At 31.9% G+C, this 21532-nt stretch overlaps 2 protein-coding genes across 2 annotated transcripts; both read left to right on the top strand.

The window, feature by feature from the left end:
• Window positions 1-3439: 3439 nt before the first annotated feature.
• On the top strand, window positions 3440-6348 carry LOC121127749 (uncharacterized). Its single transcript, XM_040723229.2, has 4 exons — window positions 3440-3930; window positions 3990-4204; window positions 4267-4658; window positions 4725-6348. The coding sequence occupies exons 1-4, from the start codon at window positions 3733-3735 to the stop codon at window positions 5975-5977; spliced, it is 2058 nt and encodes a 685-aa protein (XP_040579163.1). The 5' UTR covers window positions 3440-3732; the 3' UTR covers window positions 5978-6348.
• A 7850-nt stretch (window positions 6349-14198) lies between these two features.
• Window positions 14199-15428, top strand: LOC121128415 (neuronal acetylcholine receptor subunit alpha-6). The gene is made up of 3 exons (XM_040723991.2): window positions 14199-14724; window positions 14777-15020; window positions 15067-15428. The coding sequence occupies exons 1-3, from the start codon at window positions 14384-14386 to the stop codon at window positions 15265-15267; spliced, it is 786 nt and encodes a 261-aa protein (XP_040579925.1). The 5' UTR covers window positions 14199-14383; the 3' UTR covers window positions 15268-15428.
• The last annotated feature ends 6104 nt before the right edge of the window (window positions 15429-21532 follow it).

Raw genomic sequence — 21532 nt, 5'->3', positions numbered from 1 at the left:
TTTCAATAAAAAAGTTAAAAAATGAATATTTTGTGTTGTTTTTAGTAGAAAAATATTTTGGCGACAATTTGATCCCCGCTCCCTGTATTTTCCAGTGAATGGTGCAATTAAACGAAGCAACGGATTGAAAAAAAAAATAGACTAAATAAACTATATTTGAGTTACCATCAAAGATAATAGTTATATTTATATCTATTATGGAGAAAAAAATATTTACTAATCTTGGGGGGGAAAATAGTCAAAAAGCTACATCTTATGGATCATAAGAAAATGAAAGTCGTTCATTTTTTTTCCTCGTTCGTCGTTCATTCGTTCAAAAAATTAACGGAAAGAGTGAACCCCGTTCATTTTTCTATTCAAAGTCCAAGCTTGTCAAAAGCTAAGGTTGCTTAAGACAATTGCTTTCAATGTGGGGACGGCGAGGGGGAGGCTAGGGATATTGGAAGATGGAGAATTTAAGGTTGCTTTCAGTCTACACATACATAGTTATAGTACACCTTTTTCGTATAAAGGGGATCTTCGTAAAAAATGTTTTAGTGTAGTGGAATAGTAAAATTAGGGAAATCCTGACTTAAGAAATATTATAAGTTATCATATTATAGGGCCCTGACAAGCTTAGCATCTCCAGTAGCGAGTGGCTAAGATATACAAATGGAAAAATATGAGCTCCAATGAATGATAAGTAGATGAAGGATCAATAAATCCGATTACTCCATATGAAAGATCCATATAAAAAGCTATAAAAAATGTTTTTCAGCGTAATTTCAACTTTTCCCCTTCCTTCAGATCAATAAAGGGATTCAAAGTCGTACCTACACGAGCACAAAGCTTTTGTTAATCAAAAATAAATTGTAGGGCCCTTTTATATAGTCCTAACTAAAATACTTGTATCTTGGTCAAACCATTTGTACATTTTTTTTGTATCGTTATATATTTGAAAGAAGGATAATATTAAATAAGTAACTAAAAATGGGGTGTAACAATTCTCCTCCATAGTGTTGGAATCAGAATAAATGATGTGAACTGAATATTGAAACTAATAATATATTACAAGTATGTTAATAACATGCCAGACATATGACATTTATATGCTTTATAATATGAATATATAATTTATCAGTTTAAATAATTAATTCAATTATTTTTTGACGATTTACTCTAGAAAACCTTTTAACAAATATGTAATTGCATTTTGAGCTATAAACGTGAAGTGAGTCCATTATTTTCACCAGAAAAACAATTTTTGGGAATATAAAATGCTACTACCCCAAAATAGAAGAGTTAAATAAAGCACCACGTGATGTATTTTATACTTTTTTATAATTGATTAAAGATCATATGAGTTTACCAACAGGAATTTGTCATAAAAAAGGAGGTTTATCACCACAACAGATTGCGTAATTGGAGTTTGTGCTCCTCCATGATTGGTATATTGAAGTAATATATGAAAAAAGGTATCGGAAGAATTATTTTTTATTATCACTCAACCTTGTTATTTCCTCTTTTTAAAGTTAAACATTTATACAAGACCTTTAAGTTTATAACAAATGCGTCATCCCTATTCAAGAGGACATCTGTTAATATACCCATTAGAATCATTATTGCGTTTTTATTAATTCTATAACCTATCCTTAATTTTAATATTGATGACGTAAAGGAATATTTTTATAATGGGCCAATGGTAGGCTCCCCAAAAATGATTTGCAATATGAGTTCTTTACTTGTAGCTAACTCGAATATGACCCTTTTTCTTTCCCTTCCTCTCTTTTTCCCCTCTCTTCTTCATCTAGCTTTTTTACCAATATCATCATCAAGGAGGATGCGTGTAAGTTTATATTCAAAGTCGTTGGGTAAGAGAATAGGGAAGACCAGAACAGGTTGTCACATTATCATTTTAACAGAGTTGCAATAAAATAATATGTTACATATTACAGTACAGCTGTATATTGTATAATGTATATTATCATATATAATGAATGCTATTACAAACTAAAATTCGAGAGAGGGAATCCCTATCTAGCAATTGCAATATACTCTAACTAAGAACATATATATTAGAGTTAAATATTATTTTAACTTGTCACAGAGCTGGGATTAATTACTAATTGTTCTCACATACGCCTACCATAAGTATGGATTTAAACTAAACTATAAAAGCCTATATATTTATTCAGTTATATTAGTAATAATATTACTGAGTTGATATTTTTTGAATTCAAGCTCCGTTCCCCCCTCCCAAATGAGAAAACACTATCATTGCAACTGGATGTAAAAGTTTGTATCGTTTTAAATCCATAGATAACAAAATGTTGCTCAAGGAAGTACAAATTTATTTATCTTAACAATAGTGGTATTCATATTTATAACACCAAATTGAATGGACATACTTTAAGGACAGACGTTGTATATTTAATGGCCAATGGGACAGATTAAGGGATTCCAGGGAGACCTTTGAGTCCTTTAGGATATATATTTTTTAATTTTGTAAGAGAGAAGTTTCACATTGATGTCGTCCATTTTGGGAACCTAAGATAAACAACTAAGTTTTATAACAACGAAAAACCTTTTTTTCATTCATCTTAAGGAAAATAGTTAACTATTGTATATCAAAATGGACCAACAAATAGAAAGGCTTAAACCATATCTTCTATAAAAATTGTATTCCTCTATCGCCTAGTAGTATTATATATCTCAATGACCCTTAAATGTATTAAAAATATGTTATTACATCGGGATACAATCTTATTTCCGTGTTGTAGATAAAAATTAACCATTATCATGGAAATAATATGATATTTTTAGGGATTTTCAGTGTATATTACTTTGATTATATTTAGATATCACTGTTTATCATTGGCATCAAGTAGTATTCAATGGAAATGTGAAGTATTTTTTATTATTCATAAAGCCATTTCATGGAGTTTTAATAGGGTTGATCTGAAATGGGTATTTTTTATATAGTAAAAATATCAACTGTGATCATCCTTCAATTATGATGCAATATTTGACGTCTTTGACAATGTTCTATAGTTAATTTTTGTCTACAACAAGGAAATAAGATGGCATAAGGATGTACTAACATATTTGTAATACACTTTAGAGTAAGATATATAATTAAAAACTAGTTAATAGAGGGATAGATACTATGGTTAAAGTTGTTTTATATGCTGGTCCTATTTTGACATTCAATAGTTGACAACTATTTTCCTTAATGAAATAAATGGAAAAAAAAGGTTTTATTGTTATACAACTTGGTTGTTTAGGCCTTCAAAGTGATCGACGTCAACAATGCTGACGTTACTAATACGCGTTTTATGCATATATTTAATGGGATAGATCCTTAATAATAATGTGCCCATTTCCTGAATACATATTATCTTGGTGTAACAACTACTCCGGTCTCCCCTAGCTGAGCAACAACAAGATATAATAATAAATAATAGAGTCTGCTCTTCTATCCACTCGCTCACTCTTACGACTTACACCTCCTTTAAGAATACATAATAAGAACTAATGACTACTAAGTTATCGAGTTGTGACTTGTGAGGCAGTCGAAATAATAACTATTTATTGATATTATTATAAGAAGGAGTGGAATTTGATTCTTGTTAGTTGTTGCTGCCTGGTTGAATCTTCTCGTATTTCAAGTCCTACGGGCGAAGAAGAAGTGGAGTCTCTTCTCTCACAACACAACACAACACAACCAATGAAAAGGAAAAAAGGAAGCTTAGCATGATTCTCCAAACAAGACTTTTAACGGATGCAGAGGTCAAAGATCTGGGATCTCTCATCCCTGAGAATTGCCAAGGGATTGCCATGACGGTCGTTCGATTATTCTTTGCAAACCCAACGAAATCCGACTGGGACTTGCAAGGAACTGGCGCCATTTGCCTCATGAAGGACTATTCGCGGCGATCGCATTACATGCAGGTAAAAGGGTGTCTCGGCGTCCTGTGGCATCATTTCATTCTCTCATTCATTTTCTGTAGTTCTTGAAAGCGGATCCCAAGGAAGTGCATTGGGAACAAGAGCTCTACCTGGAACTAAGGCTCAAATTTCGGAGTGATCGATTCTACGAATTCGAAGGGGACTCTGGCTCTATTGGGATTCAGTTTGCGGATTTGTCCGAGTCAGAGATCTTTGTATCTGCAGTGGAGTCTGTTTTAACTAAAAAGTTGGAAAGGATCAAGAGACGTGATAACAAGTAATTTGGGTGTTTTTTGAATGTCCCTTTCAAGTGTTGTAATGTTTGATTTGATTTTTCAGGAGAAAGATCCATGATACGGCTCCGGAGCTCAATAACAACACATCAAAAAGGGGCACAAAGGATGTTGCTGCTTCAGCTTCTTCTTCTAATGAGAGAGACAATGAGAGTAACTTCTTTTCTAATATTAATATATTCAATCGCAACAGAAGTCGAAGATCTAAAAAGAAGCGTCCCGAAATATCAGAACCTTCAGACTTTAAACATGTCACAATGCACAGGGATGGAAAGATTGTGGAAGACTTTGGTGGGCTGGATGATAGTGTGAAGCATTTGCTATTCATGGCGGGTGTCAATTCCAATGAAATTCTAGAAGATCCGAAGAAGCAACGCGAAATTTTTCAATTCCTTCGCAAGAACAACTCTGATATCGAAATAATTAATAATCATAGAGGTGCGTAGTTTAATTTGATTAAATATAATTATGTATTTATTTTTATCTTTGACCCCATTTTAATAGAAACCTATTCCAAGGGTCCTAGAAGAGTTCCGCCTCCACCTCCTACTAGGTCTTCTAATACTGCAATATCAAACCTCGATAGCAAATCTATTCCTCCTGCTCCTCCTTTGGGGAAAAAACCTTCTTTGTCTCCACTCAAGCATCCTTCTATTAAGCCTCCTCCCCCTCCACGTACGGCACCTTCCACACCTGCATTTAAGCCAGATCCACCGCCGCCTTCCAATCATTTTAACCATTCAGTTCGTCATCCCAAACCGAAACAGTCAAGTTCTGGTAGACCTAATCCACCCCCTCCACCGCCTCCGCCACCCCCATCAGTTATTTCAATTGGTTCATCTGCTCAATCTTCTCTTCCCCCACCGCCATCAGTTATTACGGCTGGTTCTACTGCAAAATCCTCTCAGTTACCACCACCGCCCCCTCCTCCTGCAAAACCACCTGTTAGAACTTCGTCTAATCCTTCATTTCCCCCTCCACCCCCTCCTTCCTCTGCTAAATCGCTTCATCACGTTGCATTGGCTAGATCACATTCCAAATCCTCAAAAAACTATTCATTCCCATCTCCCCCTACATATACCAAATCCTCAAACCCCTCATTTCCACCACCACCGCCCCCTTCGTCTAATAAATTAATTAACTATTCCGCCCCTCCTATTTCATCTGGTAAATCATCTCATTCCTCGGTCCCTCCTCCGCCACCTCCACCTTCGTCTTCCAAATCTTCCCTTTCCTCGGTCCCTCCCCCACCAATTTTGTCATCCAATTCTTCGGCTCCACCGCCACCCCCCTCCGCCACCACCACCACCACCACCTCCCCCTCGAATGAACAATCCCACGTTAAGAGTAAACCATCTTCATCTGGGCCACCTCCGCCGCCCTCGGGTGGTTCGAAACCGGCTTTTGATATCTGCTCTGCCATCAAAAACGCTTCAGGAACTCTTCAGCCTGTCAAACCCTTTGAGAAAAAGGCTGTACCTGAAGGACGCTCTGCTTTATTAGACTCTATTGTGAACGGAGGAAAAAAGATTCAGTTGAAGTCAGTGGCGGAACGGATATGTAAGGAAAATGTGGAGGCAACCCCGGAAACACCCACTACTCTCACAGAAGTATTGCAAATAGCGCTTCTTAAGATTAAGAATGATGTACAAGTATCATCAGAGAGTGAGGATGGCTCCAATAATGACTCTGACAGTTCTGAGTGGTCAGATGATGAGAGCTATCAACAAAAGTTAGAAAAGTTTGTCAGTTTATAAAGAGAGGAGGATGAGACCCCTCTTCATACCCTTATAATTTTGTCTGTATGAATTATAATCATAGTTGAATTTATTATTATTATTTATATATATTTTTAATATTATGTCAATTATTGTTACTCCTCTTCCATTTACCTTCAAGCCATATATATTAAGCATGCTCGTGATGATGATTTTACTTTTATGATAATAATTATTTATTTTTATATGTTATGCCATATTTGACTTCATCTAGCTTCGTAGTTGACATAGTTTATATTAATATAATCAAATCTATTTAAAGACTTTTTAATGTATTTTTTTTTTCTCTTTTAATTGAATAAAATAATTTTTATGATATTGATAAACAATAAATGAGCTTGACTGAGAAACATATTCTAAAATATTTGCAAGTTACGTATATTTTGTTTCAAATAGCATACTTCCGGTTTTCAGACCTTCATACACTACAGCATACATAATATACACTATCAATTGAAAAATTTGCCCCCTAAACGTATTTAAATAACAGTTACATCATATGTATATATTTCTATATTACAAGACGTTTATCAATTTGGTAAAAGTTTCCTCTGTAGAAAAAATACTTAACATTCATTTTTATCAGAGAAAAAATAGGATAGTTCTTGAGAGTTATTTTATTAATTATGTCAAATAAAGAAACGGAATCTCAAATGTTATATTTTCACAAAACCTTTTAATTTATTTTGAATGTAATACGAATTGGATTTAAGAACATTTCGTCGAACAGACACATTGCTGAAAAAAATAAATATATATATAATGATGTCCATTTAACTTCAATTATGTAATTCTCATATTACTCTAATTTTAAATGATAAAATGTTCCATTATTTTCCACAAGTTGCATAAATTATTGTTTATTAATTAATTATCGCTTTCGACTCTAGAAACCTCAAGATTGTTTTTGTCGTTGGACGAGAAACTTACACGACACTAGGAGCTCAATTCCCGTTGAAAAGCCAATCAAAAAATATTCACCCAAGAAATCAAACAAACTGTTGAAGAACTCTACAAATGAAATACTACAACTAACCCTTAATGATTACTATACTTGGTAACTAATTAAACATTTGATCTTTTAAAATTGAAGTACCCCCCCATCCATCGGAATTATAATTACACAGTAGTTACGTAGTAACAATGAATCATCATAAAATATATTAATCCTTTTTTTCGGCAAAAGTTTTTGGCACACGTATAGGTTATATTATAATATTATGTATCCATTGAATTCTAGGATTCCAAATTCCCTGATGTATTTAACTTCGATCTTAAACCATAATATATATAACCGGAGTTGCGGGGTTGGATTCGGTGCCATTTTTTGATGGAGTTTGGAAAATTTGTACCGACTCTGGCTACAAAAATTATTATAATTTATGTTAACAAAGCTTATTTATAATGTAAGGCTTATATTGAGAAACGACTCAATAGTACTTATATTGGCCATAACACATATTATTAAAAAATAAGAATGTGTGTTGGAGTCGGTCATTTTATGTTCCGACTCCGCAGCCCTGTGTATACCTACAGTGGTATATAATATAATTTATTATCCATTTTTATCGAATGGTATCTGTAATAATAGCATCTGACGCCTCAAGGCCGGATTTAGAGTGAGCTGGCCTAGAGCAAATACGCAGTGTTCTTTTGTTCTTGAAATTTTAAAAATATTAGTTTGCATCTTTTTTTTAGAAGAAACAAATATTTTTAAGCGGCCTTTTTTAATAGATCTTTTTATATTATTCATTTCTTTAGAAATACGTTTTATTATACTTTTAAAATTACCTTTTGGCAAAGGCCAAGTTTTTGAGTGGTCTTTTATAATAAGTTTGTCTATGTTTTATGTGACATTTTTTTGAAGGAAATTAATTTTTTTCAAGTTAGAAATGCGGGATCCACTGCGTAGATAGTAAGTTATTGTCGGCCCTACGACCTTTTATATTAGTAAACTTCGTTACCTTAAGAATGAGTTGATCACGCTCATAAATTATTATAATTGGAAGCAATAAGTTATATATACATTTTATTGATGGTTTATGCCTTGGATAATTAGAACGTTTACTTTTAATGTGCACTGTGCATAAATGAATCTATAGGTGACTTAAGTGCACTACTGAATAAAATTTAAAGTACTGTTAAATACTCCTTTTGCAAATTAAAAGGTTAAATAAATGTTAAAACTAGGGATGTGAAAATTGTCCATATCCTCGTGAGTATAAATCAAATAATAAAAGTACCGGGTGGTCCATTAAAGTATGAACATTTTGAATTTTAAACTTCAACAAGCAAGGTTGTGCTCTTATCGGTCGGTTTTTGAACTGCTAGAACCGGAACCCACAGAGTCGGACCGAGACTGCAATATATTGATTATCGGTCTCGATTCTTGTGCTTGTGTTCCTATATAGAATATATAAAAATAATACTTTATATATTATTAAAAAAATATATTAGCTTTAATCAATAAGTCAATTTTCTTAGTTTTTTCCCCTGCAGTTGCTGCGTTTTTCAATGATTTTTTTACGTCGCCAGGATGATACAGTTTTATCTGAGTTCCAAATAGCTAAGGGATTCTTGTGGATATGGAAAAGTGGTTTAAAGGACCAGACAGGGCAAATAAAAGAGGTAGTAGATGGGCCGAAAGTGTCAAAAATAGCTCAAAATACCCCAAAAGACTCATTCAAAAGAGTCTTGCAACGGAGGAGATGGGGTTCTGTCATTACTGCTTTCAAAAGTACTTGAACTTGACACAAGGCCCTCCCCACCCACTTTTTTATAGCTATCTGTACTTTCTGGTATGACACCCCGAGATCTCTTGATGGACCCTCATGAACTTTAGAGGATGGTCCTGGGATGTTTTCTTTAACTCCCCGGATCCAGTTTGGCCTCTTTTCAGAGCCCTTCTTCCTCTCCAACGTTTTGGATTTATATGAACCAGTCGGAATATGATGCTCGCTAATACATTTGAATTTTCAAAATAGGGCAAAATTGTTAATAATATCACTAATATCAAACAGGTTAACAACTGATACTATTTTTTAAATGTATGGTCACGATAATTTCATATCCCTAGTTAAAACATACGGTGATGATGAAATATGAATATTTAAAGAATGAGTAATCTGATAAAAAAATATTCAATATCACATAGATAGTATCCAAAGATATTAAACTGAAATAGGAAGTACATAAATATAATCATTATCTTACTAAATATCTAATGTAAACTGAAGGATTGTCGAATCATACATCTATGGAAATTCTAATTTGATCAAATAATGACTTTATAAAAACAAAATGAATCAGACAGATACAAAGGCCTTAGATCGTAGTGTTTCATTTAGATTAAGTTATTATTATATAATTTTACTATTCAATATTTCCTCTAAGTTCTAACATTGTTTCAATAAACAATGCTTTCACCTAATGACTAAATATTTTTTGAGGCATCTAGTAAAATGTATAATGTAACTAAGAGTAACGAAATATTGAAATTGTTCAATAAGACTTATTTGAGAAACTAAGACAAGGGCGTTCTATATTTTTTTAGTGTGTAAATTATATAATTTTGACAACAATCACGGTCATTTAGACAAAATATTACAAACTTGAGAACAAGAATTCAGCCGGGAAGGTTTGGCAATGGCTCCTGCAAACTACACCTATGAATATTTTATAGAGTGACAAATTTAGAAAACTAATTAAAAGAACAAGAATTCAATATTTAGTTTTTAATAAATCATTCCATCAAAAATATCATTCTCGATTTCAAAATGAGACGGGACAAATGGAAGGTTGGCACACCATTCATCTACCCACAGACTCCACTAATTTTTCCACATGAGACAATGACCTTAAAAAGAATTAGGGACGCATTCAAGTAGGGGGGAGGTGAATTTATGAAAATAAGCAAATTAAATTGTAGCCCAACTTTTTTGACTTTTATTCCCTCCTCCCTACCCAACAATTACTTTTATTTTTTTTTTCATCCATTTTCAAAGTAATGAGATGAAATTCGCGAATGTCGTGATCATTAAATTCTTTTAATGCTTAAAGAAGAAGTTAAATAACATTTTAAATTAACAAAGTACAGTTTTAAGGTAATATAACAGGTCAAAGGCCACAAAAAAGTCCATTCCTAAATCTTTATTTTAACGTGTGTACTTGGTGTCCAATTTTTAGGGCGACCTGTTAATTCGATCTTCTGTTGTATTTTAGGGAAACACTTATGTATGTAAATTTTTATTCTTCAGAGGGCGTTTTTTTGACCCGCAACGGCCATTTGAAAATGACTTCTTTTAACGACATTCTCTATTTGTAAAGTTATGTTACTGATTTTCAGAAGTTTCAACTTCAAAGTTATATTGCTGAATTTCAAAAGTTTCATTTAAGTTCATTTTCTCAAGTAAGAAATAAGAATATAATCCTTATTTTTCATGGTGGAAGAAAAACAAATCTTTGGATAATCAAACGATCAGAACCACTCTATTGACCTCCAAATCGAATCAAATAAGTATCAGAGTTCATTCTTAAATTGTATTGCAAGTTGCTAAAGTAAAAAAATTACTGTTATATGGACTGGCAAAAACAAATGTACAGTAGGCGGCAATAAAATAAACTTTTTTTTTTTAATGGCATAGGTTGAAAAATAGTTCCTAATTGTACAAAAAAAAAATTAAGAAAAGTTTGAACATCTTGAAAAATATTTAGAGTTAGATCAACTGCCCTAAAGTATTAAAAATTTACATTCAAATAAAAGGAGTATTTTCTTAAATACTGTCAATATCATTCAAATTAAAGCTTTTTCGTAGAAACAATATATTGAGCTTACTAAATTGATAATAAAATATATTTTATAATTATTTCAACAAAAATAATATTTAATATGTTCAAAATAACGTCAATTGAAGTTGTTTGAAATTTAGCTTATGACCCTTTTTGTATTTATTTAGCATATTGTAACCCAACTATTGGACTGATAAATATGAAAATTTGTAATTACGTTTAAATCATATTAAATTCAACGAAAAAAATTAAATTTTTAATTAACATTGGCTTAGGGACCTTTTTATGACCTTTTCACGGAAATTGACCATTTAATTCAATTTTAACAAATAAAACAAGGAATACAAATCTAAATCATCCTATTTGAAGATAGTACCTACAAAAAAAATTGAATACGTTTTTGTTCTTTTTTCTATGATTTCACCAGATATTCCTATGTTCAAACAAAATTGGCCATCGATCAAGAAAACTAACTATAAACCTGGAACTGCAGATGAAGAGGTGGTCAGTCTTTTGGAAGGCATACCGGATTGTAATATTGAATTTCTAAGAGACAATCTTAAAAATTATATTAAAGAGACGATAATATGTAATTATTAAAACTATTAATTATATTTCTTGGCGATTCCCTCTGAGTGTGGAGTTAAGTTCATGTCGCCTGGTGCAATGCACCGTGTCTTTTGGCTTTCAAAAAGTGATATATAGTCCCAAGATTTGGATATTGAGATTATAATTCTAATTGACTCCAAGGGAAGAACAAGGATTACGTGATGTTTGTGTTTTCATAGTAAGATTATGTATCAAAACTTGAGTAAATGCATCTCCGGCCTCAAATTCTCCTTTGAACGATCTAATTAAGTTGTTAATCGAATATTCTTCAATTAATAAACATATTTACAAATCTACTTCTTGCAAATTTTCTAAGCATTTATGGTATTTGTTGGAGGAACTCCTTCAACTCACTTTCTTCGATGATAGAGTAAGTTTAACTGCAAAAAGAAAAATGTAATAGCTCTATCGAACTTAAGCACAGCAGGATAAAAAATTTAATCAATGACTTTATACATAAAAATATTTAATACTTTGTCACGAAGAAGTCAAAAAAAAGCTCAGAAAATTTTGAAGCTCCCTGATAGTGTTTAGAAGTTGAAAAAAAGTTGATTTGCTCCACGTACGCAATGGCCAATGTTATTGCTGAAAGAGGAATGACGCCCATCACAGAATATAGTAGGTTAATAAAAAATGACTATTCACAACTTCAATGTCTTCTACAAGTCGTGGAAGACCAGGGAAGGATCTACCCCAACACCAATTAGATTTTAGAACAGAAATGTATTCAAATTATATATTTTTTGTAGGTCCTATCTTAATTTTAGCAATTTTTAATTGAGAATTAATGAATTTAATTAACTGTTTTCTTTAAGAGTTGTTCGTTTTGAGTTCTTGATTCTTATTTTTTTCAAGGAGGACTGAAGTGTAGGATATTATAGCTCTAATATAATACACGCAACCTCATCAAAAACTGATGGATAATTTTAAAAATTCATATAAAAAATGGATATTATTAAATAAAGGTTTCATTTTTTGTGGAGGTCTTATATTTATACAATTATTTTTAGTATTTTAATTGGTTTTTATGAGTGTAAACTGGATGGAGTTATAAAAAAAATGATACAAAATGGAAATGGCGTAATTATTATAATCGGTCAACTGTTTTTCTATGTAATTCTTGTTCTTTTTTATCCAGTTCACTAACTGCGTTATAAACAAGATGTCTCTACGGAAGGATTAATAAGAGTTTTTTTTGAATGTGTTGTTTTAAATGCATTAGTGAGCGCTGCCCAAAATTCTAGAGGAAGAGTGCGCTCATTGTTTTAAATAACGAGCGAAAGCGGGAGGATAATCATCATTTTAGAAGTGCGATAAAATCGCTCGAATTTTTGCTGATTTACATAAATTTTATTACGTTTTCAATTTTTACCTCTAATGAGCTAACATCAAAAAATTTGATAGATAATGAATAAGTTTAAAGATTGCTATAATTGACGTTTTTTAATGTTCCTTTAATTGGTTAGATTGAGGTGCACTGATTAAGTATAATTAAACATTTTCGTATTACAATTACTCCATCTAACCTGGAAATCTTTTGGTGAAATCAACATACATATAGTATATGTATTTCTTTCTCTAGGAATCACCAGGGTGGGAACGTACACACATCAAGTTCAAGAGAATAACTCCCGAGCGTGCTGTCCATGAGCTATACGATGGAATCGCAAGAATAGACGGTTAAAGTTATGTCTTAAGATAAGATAGAATCTCTTTTTCCCTGCTGTATCTGTGGTTCTCTTCGGTTGACGAGTTTGCCTCTCATGTAGTGGGCCACTCTAAGAAAACTTAGGTATCGGTTCCCTTAGAGACACGGACAGCTCCTTCCAGTGTGGAGATACCGTTGTAAGACAAATCTTTTTTTTTTCTATACGAATTTTCCCAACTAAAATACAACTTTCTTATATTTTCATGTAGTCAATTAACATAAGATCTCAAAATCTCACGCAAGCATAAGTTCAAAAACTTGAGAAACCTTTGTTCATGCCCAAGTTCAGGCTTATTAGTTGTTGTATTAATGGAATCATCATTTTTTTTTTTATTGTCTTTGTTCTGAAAAATGACTCCGAACGTGATTAGTTCCGAATTACTATAAAACTAGATTTTGCTAAAATATAAATAATAGAAAAACTGAGATCAGTTTAAGGTTTAGCACTCAAACATAAATTGATAGTATATCAAATCATCTTATTCTCTCTAGGATTATATAAGCAGAAATTTCGGATTTTAAAGTACATTTAGTACATGTAGTAAAAACAATCAGGGACTTAATCTAGGTGAAAAATTTGTTGACTAGTGATTAAAAAAAAAAAAAGATATACATTTGCCACTGGGAGATGAGCCAAGGTTAATAGAAAGATAAGGTTAGACCATCATGTAATTGGGCTTGCTAGAATTTTCAATTTGATGTACCGTACCGACTGCTGGGCAAGACAGACAGATTTTGAAAAACACGTAAGGATTCATAGTCTTTGACGTCACTATTACTAGAATTTTCAATTTGATGTATCGTACCAACTGCGGGGCAAGAAAGACAGATTTTGACAAAACATGTAACCACTTATACACCATGACGTCAATATTAAAAGCATGGTGTAAGTCAAACATCAGTCGTACACGTGCTATGAGGGTTGTATTTCTATTAACCTTGGACATGAGCAAACTAAAAAAATATATTGTATTATGAGCAAGGTGGTGCGACCTTCTGTAGCCTGACCTAATATAAGAACGCTCATGTCCTGTTAAAAAAGGATTCCGTATTTTTTTTTAAAGTGTAAAACTACTTCAATCCTCACATCATTATCCAAATGTTAAAAATTGTGTGCCTCAATGTAATTGATATTACTTACATCAAATCAAAGTTTGACTACACATTTTTTGTTTTTATGAGACACATGGGAACAAAATATACATATATGATCACTGCAACAATATTTGTTATTGTAAAAATACCCATTCCTCAAGTTTTATCCCACTCTATTATAAACAATGGAGAAACTCATAACTCCAAGCATTATCATCTTATTTTCAGTAGCTACTGCATCAGCCAACTCCGTCATCGCAGAGCACGAATCTCTCATGCATGATCTATTTGCTTCTTATAGTGTCTTCAGTGGTCCTTATCATTCAAACAAACCCCTACTGATTGGTTTCCATTTAACTCCAATCTATATAGACGTAACGGAGGACGGATTTATTGAAGGAGAATTTTGGTACAACTTGGCATGGAATGATTTCCGACTGCGATGGGATGAAGAGGCTCGTAATATAAGAGACCTTCACATATCCAAGGAGATTATTTGGACACCAGATATTGTACCTCTTTCTGGGTATGCTATCGTTATATTAACCACAGTCAACTCTCATCTTTATATCTATCAGGGACGTGGTTGAGACTATTGATGACAGAAGGAGCGCTATTCTGGATTATAAAGGGGAAATCATATTTTTCCCAAGAGTATTTCTACGAGGACGCTGCAATGGTGTTGATTTATGGAATCCATGGAAGGAATTTAATTGTTCACTAAAGTATGGGTCATGGAGTCACACTAAGGAGTACTTGGACTTTACAAATATAGTCCAATCCGAACCAATCTTTTTTAATGATTTATCGAATCCAGTTAATGTAAGTGCATTGCTCCAGTTACTTTTTACTAATTAACAAACTCTAGGTTATAAGAATCTCAGTATCCAAAGAGTATGAAAACCGGAACAATGACGATAAAATCTATGCTGTCATCAACATTAAATTAACTCTGAAGCGGAATCGATTGATATATTCCAAATCAATCATACCCAATCCTCATACAACGCCCTCTACTTGGTCTAAAGCATATGACACCATTAAAAGCTATTCGTTTGGTATTCTCTAATGACTTTCGAAAAATATAATGAAGGACATCTATTATTTGATCAGAGTTTCAAAGTCTCATCCCTCTCCCATAGGCGCAAGCAATGAAGTAATCCCTTTTATATAATATTATTGTATTTTATTTAAATCAAATATCAATAATAAAAAAACTTACGCAACTAATCCAGTAAGTTTTTCTATTGGCATTGCGTAATCTGTAGTAGTTAACGTCAAATGCATTTAACGATTTCATGTTATGAAAAATTTACTACTATAATTTCGATCCTGAAGATTCATTTCCAACTCTTTCAGCACGAATTTTTTCAGATTTTTTAGTATTTTAGAGTAGTGTGACTATATATTTAGATTCATACAAAAGGATGCCACACGAGTCCAACGAATGTTTTGTATCTTGATTTTTTCCCTGAAAAGGAAAATATGAGTTAACCTACTTACTCCATCCTTCATGAAGAAAAAAAAACAAAAACAAGCTAAGCTGGATGCTTTATTATCAATGTTACCAGGCTACCTCCTAGATCTAGTTGGAAAAAATATAATTTAGCCAAATACTGGACAGCTTAGCTGATCTATGCAATAGTTTGGCTGTTTTTTGTTAAATTTTAAACAATGTTAGAAATATAAATAAAAAATATATGTTCAATTTTGGGCGTGTAAATTCGGACAAATGATACAAACGAGGAAAAAATTGAATATTTAAACTAATTTTCTTTAAATACCTATGAATTTTGAAATTTTCTTCGCAAAAAATGTAGTCTATGAAACTTATTTCAAAAAAGTTTAATTTTTTGTTAAAAGCTGTGGATTTATAAAAATTTTATCGAAACATTTGATATTTAATTTTGTTAATTTTTGTCCAAAAAATTAAATTGTCAATGATTTAGTTATAGATAAAAAAAATATTGCAAAAAACCTAATAGTTGAAAATTTTATTTCAAAAAATTGAATATTTGAAATATAATTTTCGGAATTTTTTTTTCTTCAAAAATTACATTTTTCATATTTGTATACGAAAAATTTGAATTTTTGAAATTTTTTATCTGAATAGCAATTGATTTTTTAAAATTCTAAAAACAAAGTTCTTTTCAAAATATAATCCTGCGGACTCCCTTGTACCCTCTTCGACCCTTTAGGGTCGAAATGAATATATAATTTAGGAAATAAGTTATTTATTATGTCATGCGTTGCTTCATAAAAGAATAACAGAATCTCTGAAGACTCAGACTTCCCAAATAAACTACTTGTTTTGTGCTATTAAATAAAAAATACAATCAATCGAAAGAACATGAACCTTTCGAACAAAATAAAGAAAATGTGGACAGATTTAGATATTTATTTTGAAGACTTACAGGAAAATATATATATAAAAATCGTTTCATCTAAAAAAGTGTAAATGTTAAAATTTTCAGAAAAGGTTAATCGTTCAAATTTAGTTTAGGGATAATACATTTTTTTTATGAGCAGGCTCATTTGTCCAGCTAAAACTTTGAAAATGATAAATTTTTATTAAGGATGCCTAAGAAAATTAAAACCCTCTAATTATAAACCATTAAATATATTTAGCTCATTTTCTTTTAACCCACCTGGTAACACTGGTTATTATTCCATGTGTCTTAATTTCATGGTTAAAATGTTTTGAAGAGTGTAAATTTGTAAAAATTACCTTTTTTTTTAAAAGACAAACAGTTTTTTCTTTTTTCCGTTAATTATTAAATCTATAATTTTTTATTACACGACGAATATTCTTTATTGCAATAACTGTTAATATTCCTCAAAAGGCCAGTGGCACTGCTGTAAGGATATTATACCCCTAATTCAATGGCTTCTCCTAATATATTATACTGTTAATTCTCCTATCTGGATTCTTAGTATAGCTAAAGTTCATATAGAGTCTTTCCGAGTCCAAGACGCTCCTACTCATCATGGACTTACTCCATAAAAATCCCAGCAATTCTTGAGTGTATTAAAAAGTACTTGTAACTTTTGAAGAGGATGTAAAAAGAGGATATGTCGGGTTAAAAGAGAACGTTTGGTCCCCTTATTCTCGAGATTTTTATTTCTTTGAGAAAAATAATTCATTATTTATTGAAAAGATTGATTCAAGAAGGAAATTGTAATGTACATATTTCGTATTTCCTTCCCCCTTGTTCTTCTTATCGTCTTGTATTTTCTTTTATTATCTATTAAAGTACTGTCTTTTACGTACTATAAATAGTCATGTATTTTGTATATTAATTAGAGTAGGTTTTTGTATTATAAAGAATAGAGATGTTCCTTTAATAAGTGTTATATTTTTCCTCCACGTGATTTCTTCTCATTTGTCTCTCGGTCGTCCTGGATCTCTCCACCTATAAATAAGTTTGTGTCTCCTCTTCCTCGTCAAGACACAACAGAAATCATTTTCTTAGCATTTTACTTTTTTTTTAACAAACAGCTTCGACGCGAGACTTAAGATTACAAGGTATGTTTTATAGAGAGCAGGGCTTAAGTCAAAGATAAATGTGTGGTCATTTTCTTTATTATTTAAAATCAGAGTTAAAATTAATTTTAATTTAAGATAATAAATTTCTATTAATTTTTTTAGAAAAATATTTTGCACGTCCTCGTACGTTACAGTGTGGTACCGTGGTAGGTTTGGTTTTACCGTGAACTACAGGAACAATAATGTATTTGCAAATGTGGAGGGGGAGGGGGTTGACAATTTTGACGCTGATAACTTTTTAAAGCTATAAATTTTTTTTTTTTAAGGTGCACTTTTTTTTATTGTGAAGTTGTATGTCTTCACTTTTAGACCAAGTATGACCTTTATTTTGTAGGACTACGAGTTGAATTGAGGATGGATTTCCTTGTAATTCCTGCCCAGATCATTGCTAGATATGGAATCGGGGTTTGTGTCGATTTCCTTCATTTTATGGGTGCTCACAGATAATTTAAGGAAATGTCATGAGACCTTAAGCTGATCTCCTCCAAAACATTATAAAAATTGTTAGGAGGACTTTGTTAATTTTCCTGTTTTGTTTTACTACTTTGTCAGAACATATTATTTTCAACTGTGATAATGTACATTGACTTCAAAAACAATTCCTATGTCAGGTGAAGATTTGTAATATTTTCTGACCAATGAACCGAATTTTTTTTTACACATATTAGAAACACCTTTTTCTACATGAATCCAGCTCAAAATAGACACTCCTGCCGTAATGTATTCTTTAACAATAATATGGAGGTATAATTTAAATACATGTTCGAGTGTTTCCAAGATAGCTTGCCAATACCTCGGAACTACAAATAAATCAGTATTAAGCGGAATAATATTTTCTACAGCTTGGCAATATTGTGATTTCTAATCGATCTTGTTTATTATCGTAAAATGTAGACTGGCTCATTTTTTGTTATTAAAAAAATTATAAATTCATGAAGTATTACTATGAAATAACCCGTGTATATTTTATGTGAAGCTTTTTTTTTTGGAGAACTTTAGTTTATTTGTACTGAAAATAAATTATTAAAGAATAAATTATCAAAAAAATAGAAAAACTAATTTAATTCTAACAGAAAATAATACTAAATATAATACGGAATTGCGTATTTAAATATTTTTATTTAGGCAGCTGCGTTATTTTACCCTAAAATTTAGTTGTATGTGATATTTTGAATGTAATCCTTTTCTTAAATGCAAACTGGGAGACTTGTTATTTGTTTTTTTTTAATATTGTATTTGTAAATATATATTCATAATCACAACAAAAAGAGGATACTATTTACCTTCTGTTTTTATGAAAATCAAAACTACATATTATTTACTTAAGCTTTTATTACTCAACTAATTCTGTATGTGGACCATTTTGCAGTGTATGAGAGTATTTTTCATCTTTTTGTAATAGTATTAATCAAGATTGATAGACAGATGACAATATACGTAAACTAAATACTGTCTAATCTGTCTAAGTGTGTGATTTGCCAGATTAAAGAAACGTACTTGAAATTCTCGTTAGACTTGGGACTTGATTTTGAATTGTAAGTCGAACTACGGACTCGGGTCTTGAAGTTCAAGTTTGACTCAGGACATGGTATTGAAGTTCAAGTTGGACTCGGTACTATGGTGCGTCCTGAAATTTTGGCGAGTTCACAGCCCTGATGATTACATTCACACATATTTACTTGATCCTAGAAAGTACTCTCCTTAAGGATAAAATAATAATGATAACACTTAGAAAAAAAAAAAAAAAACACTGTGCTCCTAAATACAAAAAAATCAGGGCCAAAAATTCTTAGGATTTACAACACGAAATATACGTACTACCACATTGTTTCTTTAATTTATACGACGTGGGTTGCTTTTGCTACAATTTCTCAGTGTTCAAAGCGAGTTTTTCACTGGTTAACAGTCAAGATATAGACGTGTGGACGGTCATGAGTAATTTCGTATTTCCCGCCCTTTTTTAAACTAAGTATATCTTGTTCATTATTGGTCACATCGGATCATACGCTAAGGCATTGTAAAGGTGTGAATGCAAACTACAAACCCTTTTGAACAGTATAGTAGTTGGTCGGTTCATTCGTGAATTATCGTGCTTTGAGTATGGATTGGTGAATAGGAGACAACAAGACATTATTAAAACAACACTAGGCAGCATACATTTTTGATGACGTCCCAGAAGCTCCGTGAGTTTGAATGACAACTTCTTATGCATCCATCCTAGAGTTCAGACTTGCCACCAAGTGAGTAAAATTTGCTCTATAGCCAACGCACTGGGGGGTACAAATTTGGCCTCAATGGAGATTGTGAAAATTGGTTGTCCACATTTTTGTCAATAGGGACAAGGTTTCCACGAAAAGGGTATTATGAAGTGTTGGATTCTCATTGGTAACAAGTTATCAAACAGAACAGGGCATACTTGGCTTAACTCGGATGATTGCAATACTTCTTATAAAGCATTAAAGTAAAGCGAAAAATACGAAATTACTTTTTCCCCAATCTTATTAATATGTATCAGTGTATAAAGTTTTTGATACAAAAACTGGTCAAACTGCTCAAATAGAGGATTTTTTAAAACTCATATATCAAATATATCGACATTATAGGATTAATAATAACAGCGTCTCTGGTTAATTACCGTCTTTTTGAGTGATACAAGAAATTTGAGAAATCATTACTCAAATGTTTCGAGTTTTAATCACTCAAAATCAAGGAAAGTCATATTTTACAAAGTATGTATATTTCGGGTGAGTCCGAGTAATAATCAGAAAAATTAGTAGCTTTTATAGACTTAATTTTCCCCCCGATTTTGACTAATATTCGACTCCAACACTAATCAAAATAAAATACTATTGTCAATTATTTGTTGGTAATTATCATGACAGGTGTTATAATTAAAACAAATGTAATGAAACAGGCAAATTGCAGCTTAAACAAGTTACATATTGATCATAACATTAATAAATTATGATTAAAAAATTAAAAATTAAAAAAAAATCCTTATGAGATATTTTAGATCAATGTATGTATGTAAATTGATGAATAATATTGGAGCATTTTTCAACTTTGTTTCCCATCTTTTTTTAATATATATAGTATTAATAATAAGAGTAAAAATACAATTTCTATATCAGGGGTCGGAAGAAAACCGTGGACTGAATGACTGATTTTAGAAATATGTCAATAATTTTGAATTTTTTTAACAAAACTTTGAGACACGACCTTTGTTCACTCAATATAGCCGCTCTCAACAGCAATCACAGCCTCTGGAAAGCCTTGCAGGAGTTGATGATGAACTTCTCAGACAAGTTGTTCCACTCCTTCACAATGGCGGCCTTCAGGAAGTACATGTTCGGGTGAAATGTCCGATTAGTCTCACTCTCCAAAGTACTCACACAGCCATTCCAAAGAGTTCAAATCCGGTGAAGATGATGGCCAAATGTCCTTGGCCCAAAAGTCAGCAATTTTGTCGGCGTAGAACTTCCGTTATTTGGCCGATGTGGGTGAGGGTTCACAATCTTGGGTCCACAAATAGTTGTCCTCTGTGTAGGTACAGTCCACGTATTGTTTCCGAACCCTGTATGTTTTTTTTTTTTTTTTTTTATGGTGGAGGGGGGCAATTAAAAAAAAATGATTATAGGAAAATCATTTCTATTATTCAAAACTTACGACTATTATACAAAAAATAGTTTTTTGGGGAATAAATTTCTAAAATTCCCAGGACTTCTCAAAAAAATATTTAAAAAAAAATTAAATTTCTAATATAAAACTTTTTTTTTAAGAAGTGGAG

The sequence above is a fragment of the Lepeophtheirus salmonis genome, chromosome 13, assembly GCF_016086655.4.
Source record: "Lepeophtheirus salmonis chromosome 13, UVic_Lsal_1.4, whole genome shotgun sequence".
In the NCBI taxonomy this organism is placed as follows: Eukaryota; Metazoa; Arthropoda; class Copepoda; order Siphonostomatoida; family Caligidae; genus Lepeophtheirus; species Lepeophtheirus salmonis.
This window is presented reverse-complemented; position numbering and strand designations above follow the sequence as displayed.

Bases quoted from the DNA above. Each gene is read 5' to 3' on its own strand.
- LOC121128415 (XM_040723991.2), top strand. From the start codon at position 14,384: ATGGAGAAACTCATAACTCCAAGCATTATCATCTTATTTTCAGTAGCT. The intron at 14,725-14,776 runs GTATGCTATCGT...TATATCTATCAG, and splicing joins GATATTGTACCTCTTTCTGG to GGACGTGGTTGAGACTATTG. The intron at 15,021-15,066 runs GTAAGTGCATTG...AACAAACTCTAG, and splicing joins ATTTATCGAATCCAGTTAAT to GTTATAAGAATCTCAGTATC.
- LOC121127749 (XM_040723229.2), top strand. From the start codon at position 3,733: ATGATTCTCCAAACAAGACTTTTAACGGATGCAGAGGTCAAAGATCTG. The intron at 3,931-3,989 runs GTAAAAGGGTGT...CATTTTCTGTAG, and splicing joins GGCGATCGCATTACATGCAG to TTCTTGAAAGCGGATCCCAA. The intron at 4,205-4,266 runs GTAATTTGGGTG...TTGATTTTTCAG, and splicing joins ATCAAGAGACGTGATAACAA to GAGAAAGATCCATGATACGG.